The sequence below is a fragment of the Acomys russatus genome, chromosome 17 (assembly GCF_903995435.1).
Source record: "Acomys russatus chromosome 17, mAcoRus1.1, whole genome shotgun sequence".
NCBI lineage: Eukaryota > Metazoa > Chordata > Mammalia > Rodentia > Muridae > Acomys > Acomys russatus.
In genome coordinates, this window is record NC_067153.1 from 45,206,034 (window position 1) to 45,211,095 (window position 5,062).

Below are 5,062 nucleotides of genomic sequence, written 5' to 3' on the forward strand. Positions count from 1 at the left end.
TTGCAGCCACAGAACTTGTTTATTGAACATTCAATCAGCGCAGGCTGAGCAGAAGGATAGAGCCACTGGCCCTGCTAGCGCACGGCTACACAGAGTTGGTAAGGCTTTGGAAAAACTGGCAGTGCGAAGATGCCTTGGTCGCTGGGCCTGGGCTGTCCATCGGGCACCGAGAAGCTAAAGCGCTGCAGGAGGCAGGTGAAGAAGAGGAAGAGCTCCATGCGGGCCAGGGGCTCCCCCAGGCATATGCGGCGGCCTGTAGGTGGGAGAGAGGCTTGGTTAGTCTGGGTCCTGTTAGGATCTCCACCCTCCAAGGCACCCTGGGAAGACACAGGGAGCCAGGCACCCCGTGGGCACCTGCGGAGAATGGCATGAAGGCCTCATGCTTCACAAAGTGTCCCTGGGCGTCCAGGAAGTGCTCAGGATGGAAGTGGAGGGGTTTCTCCCAGACGGTCTCGTCCTTCAGCACAGAGGACAGGTTCGTGATGAGCATCGTCCCCTGGCGGGAGACACACTGTGTCAATATGGACTGTGGTGGGGCCCCAAATTTGCATGCACAACCTCTTCCTCCTCCACACACTGAGTCCCTTCGTCAGAGTATCACAGCTCCTTCATTAGTAATGGGTGACCTTCGAAACTAGTGCTTCGTCCACGTCTGTGATAGCTCCTATTTTCCACCGTGGATCATCTCATTGGACACTCATTTTCCCCGAGGACTCCCAGGAAAGGCTGAAGCATACTCACACCCAGGATGGTTCCAGACCCACATGGAAATCCAGGGTGCATGATTTTGGCCTTTCTTGCCCTTGTTGGCTGGTGGCCATGCTATTGTTAGGAGGGCCCATGCCTACCTTAGGGATGTGGAAGCCCTGTACTTCAATGTCACGTGACGTCAGGTGTGGCAAATTCAATGGGACAATGTCCGCAAAGCGCTGCACCTCATGGATGACAGCATTGGTGTAGGGCATGCGGGCCTGGTCGGCCATCTCTGGGTGCCGCGCCTGCCCTAGGACTTCATCGATCTCCTGCTGGACACGGCCTGAGGGGACAGCATCCCTTCAGTTAAGGATGCCCAAGACAATGACCCTTGTCCCTACACTACCTCTCTGCTAAGGGCTGGGTCCATGAGAGAAAGATGGCCATCACCCATGCTGGAGTCTGGGGCAATCCTGGGCCAGGAGCCACAAGTGTCCCAGGGAAACTTAAGGACACTGCCTCGTCCCTCCTCCTTCTTTCTTCCCAGCCCAGCCAGGCTCACGCTGCACATCCGGGTGCAGGATCATGAGCAGCAGGGCCCAGGACAGCGTGGTTGACGTGGTCACAATCCCAGCACCAAACAGATCAGAGACAACGAGACGTAGATTCGCATCATTGAAGCTGCTCTCAGGCTTCCCCTTGGCCTGGGCCCAGAGAGAGACAGTGGACTCAAAGTAAAGAGGGAAAAGGCCCATGATACCCAGCCTGTGTCTGCAGGAGGCCACACTTGGCGGTCACTGGGTTAGCCACTGCATGCTGGACACTACATCTCACCATCTCTCACCTTCTCCATCTCAGCCAAGAAGGCATCAGTTAGGCTTTGAGGTGGCTTGTCAACGTCCCAGGTTCTCCTGTGCTCAGCCAGCAGCGCATCCACCATAGTCATGAATGTCTTTTGTGCCGGGAAGACCTTGTCGGCCAACCCCGGGATACGCAGGAGAATTGGGAACGTGTTCAGAACCTGTAACACACACAGAAAAGGTGCTAGGCAATCTTGTTGCCTTTTCATTTAATGTGTGAAGTAAATAAGATTTCTAATAATAATAATGATAATCATTATTATTTCAACGTGTGTTTGTACATGCATGATGTGGAGAGTGTTGTTGCCACAACAAGAATGTTGCCGTCAGAGGAAAACAAACGGAGTCACTTCTGTCCTTACTGGAACCGCACTCAAGTGCCAGGCTTGTTGGCAAGCTCCCTTATCCACTGTCCGTCTCTCTGGCCCCTGGGTGCCTCTGCTCAATGTTGATCTCAACTAGTCTCACTTTCCAGCCTCTCCCACAATGGACCCAAGGCCCGGTGCGCTCCTCTCCTCACCTGTCTCCTCTTTAGTTCAGGCTCTTGTTTCCCAGGGTGAACCAAAGGAATATTCTACTCTAAAGCTTTCACAGGCTTTTGTAGCTTCCATATATAGAGAGGGCACCGGCTGTCAGCTTTCTAGTCACCCGACTTTGGTCCACTTGTTCCCTCCTGTTGTTCCAGTTTTGCCAAGCTCTATGCTTTTATTCCTGTGGTAGACATTTCTAGAAGTCTTGCTCTCCAAATCCACTGCGTAAGGCTCCTCTGGTAGGATGGATATCACAGAATTGGATCTGCAGGCTGCCCCACCCCCCTACCTCAGGAAGCAAGCCAGTATTCTCTCCCATGTTTTCTTCCAATGTTGTTAGCATGTTGATGAGGGAAGGGTCTCCATACTCAAAGCGGCGGGCGTAAATGAGGGATGCGATCACATTGCACACGGCTTTGTTCAGGAGCATGTAGGGAGTGAGGGGATGCCCTGGGAGCAGAGATGCAAGTAAATCAAGTTCTCAGTGCGATCTCGCTGTGCCCTTGCGCACACCCCACCACTCACCTACCAGCCTGGTCGGCTAAGGCATCACAGAGGTGGCCAGCCTCCTCTGTCACCCACTGCTCCAGAGATTTCCTGCCCAGGCCGAAGTTGCGCAGGGTGGACACAGAGAACCGCCGCTGCTCTCGCCACTCGGGCCCATAAGGTGCAAAGACCACACCTGTGGACACATCTGTGTGTAAGCAAGGACACCTGGCTGTGCCGTCCACTGCTCCCATATATCTCGTCTGCTCTGGGACGAGCATCACTCATATCCTCCCACCTTCCTCCAAAACCCATGTCTACCACCTTCCAGCCCGCTATGTAGGCCCCATGATGGATTTCAGTGGCTGCTCGTTGAGTTGCTAACTGCTTGTCATCTGTATCATGCCCTGTCCTTCCTCTGCCCAGTACCCACCATGTCTGGTTCTGATGCTATGAGTGCTTCCCCCTCCCCCACCCAGCAGCCTTTTGCCTTGGGCTTTGTGTCCATGGCCAATGTGTTGAAAGATGGGCATTTCGGGGCGGTCAGCAGTGTCCTCTCCACGGGTCAGCAGAGCTTCCTGCACCGCCTTCAGGCCATTGATGATGACCACAGGCTTCCAGACCATCTGCAGGCTGAACACGTCACCATAGCGGTTTCGAAGCTGAAGCAGAGGGTCAGAGCACTTAGGAAGTGGAGGTCCCCATGGGGCCCAGAACCAGGCTCACTGCACTAGTATTGGCATAGTGTGTGTATGTGTGTGTGTGTGTGTGTGTGCTGCTTGTTATTGAACTTTGGTCTTCATATGTCCCGAGAGAATGCTCTTCCACTTACTTTGATCCCTAGCCTGAGACTTGGCATCTTAACACTGTGCCTTCTTTTCTTTTTTCGTTCTTTTTAATGATGTTTTTATTTTACGTAAGTGCGTATCTGTCTTCATGCATACCAGAATAGGGCACCAGATCATATTATAGATAGCTGTGAGTCACCATTTAGTTATTCGGAATTGAACTCAGGACCTTTGGAGGAGCAGCAAGTGCTCTTAACAGCAGAGTCAACCCTCCAGGCCCGGCTTCTCATTGTTTAAGTCCAGCAAAGGACTCACAGTAGATGTGATCACCCAGCAGAGACCATTCCAGACCCCGACACTGTCCTGGGGGCCCCTTAGCATCTCACCACTTATGAGGAAACTCAAGTTTCTTGAGATGGGCAGTGAGGCCACAGAGCACACAGCAGCAAGAGATTCACCAGCCACAGCCCTCTGTCCACTTGCTGTGCTGACACACAGGCTGCGCTTGACCTGGGACCTGGCACCATGCTAAGACCTCAGCTATGACAGACAGGATCATAGAGACTTGGGACCTCTATGACTGCTGCCCTGTCCAACCAGACCGGAATCTGCTGTCACATCCTGCCTCACCTCCTGGACTTTGTGCCTCAAAACTGTTGCCCAAGAAAGTCCAAGTGCCACCACCAGGAAGGGGTGGTCCTTCTCGGGGGCGCAGTTCCCTGTGTACCCTGTGGCTCCACTCCCACTACCTGCTCCAATGGACACCGCATCCTCCGTTACCTTCCAGCACTAAGTCACTCACCTTGTACATGCTATACGGCATGTTCTCTAAGTCCAGCTGCAGCAGGTTGCCCAGCACAGGCCACGGCGCAGGGCCTGGTGGGTAGCGGGCAGCCCAGCGCTGGCGCCTGTGCATCAGATCCACCAGCAGTATGAAGATGACTGTGAATATGGCCGCGGGCCACAGGCCAGTCCCAGTCAGCAGCTCCATGGCCTCGCCACTGCTCCCCAGGCTTCCTAAAGAACAAGAGACAACGCTCACCACAAACACCTAGCACCAGAAGTCCTAAGGTTGGATCCTGCCACCTTATAAAGAAGTGCCAGAGCTGCCCTTTGTCCCCCAGCTCAAGCCAAATTTGTGTTTTGTTTGTTCCAGTGTAGGGAGGAGCCAGAGACAGTGAGTCCCTCCCAGGAGCTGACTTAATGGTTCTTCTGGCGTGTGCATGGTATGGGGATGTCCAGGTGACCCTGCTTTGAGGTGGACAATCGTGTTGTGCAGTAAAATTATCTGTGGTGCGACACATGCAGCCTGTGGTGAGTGAGGGGGAGTGGGGGAAGGGAGCTGCAGCCTATGGTGAGTGAGGGGCAGTGGGGGAAGGCAGCTGCAGCCTGTGTGTGAGTGAGGGGCAGTGGGGGAAGGCAGCTGCAGCCTATGGTGAGTGAGGGGCAGTGGGGGAAGGTAGCTGCAGCCTATGGTGAGTGAGGGGGAGTGGGGGAAGGCAGCTGCAGCCTATGGTGAGTGAGGGGCAGTGGGGGAAGGTAATTGTGGCCAATGTAATCTTCAGTATAGCTTGGGTCATGCAGTTAATCAGGAAAGCAGGACACAGCTTGGGAATATTCAGATCTAATTAGAGAATTCTCAGTAATGATCTGAGCATGGTGAGGAGGCCACTAAGGGGGGCATACAACTTGCCACATGCTCACG

At 53.9% G+C, this 5,062-nt stretch overlaps 1 protein-coding gene across 1 annotated transcript; it reads right to left on the reverse strand.

Moving 5' to 3' along the window:
* On the reverse strand, positions 1 to 4,348 carry LOC127201482 (cytochrome P450 2D3-like). The gene is made up of 9 exons (XM_051160082.1): positions 4,160 to 4,348; positions 3,060 to 3,231; positions 2,613 to 2,765; positions 2,373 to 2,533; positions 1,538 to 1,714; positions 1,256 to 1,397; positions 849 to 1,036; positions 355 to 496; positions 1 to 253 (listed from the first exon to the last, which is right to left on the reverse strand). The coding sequence occupies exons 1-9, from the start codon at positions 4,346 to 4,348 to the stop codon at positions 75 to 77; spliced, it is 1,503 nt and encodes a 500-aa protein (XP_051016039.1). The 3' UTR covers positions 1 to 74.
* Positions 4,349 to 5,062: the final 714 nt, after the last annotated feature.

Bases quoted from the DNA above. Each gene is read 5' to 3' on its own strand.
- LOC127201482 (XM_051160082.1), bottom strand. From the start codon at position 4,348: ATGGAGCTGCTGACTGGGACTGGCCTGTGGCCCGCGGCCATATTCACA. The intron at 2,534-2,612 runs GTAGGTGAGTGG...CTCTGCTCCCAG, and splicing joins TGCCTTAGCCGACCAGGCTG to GGCATCCCCTCACTCCCTAC. The intron at 1,398-1,537 runs GTGAGAGATGGT...CTCTGGGCCCAG, and splicing joins TCTTGGCTGAGATGGAGAAG to GCCAAGGGGAAGCCTGAGAG.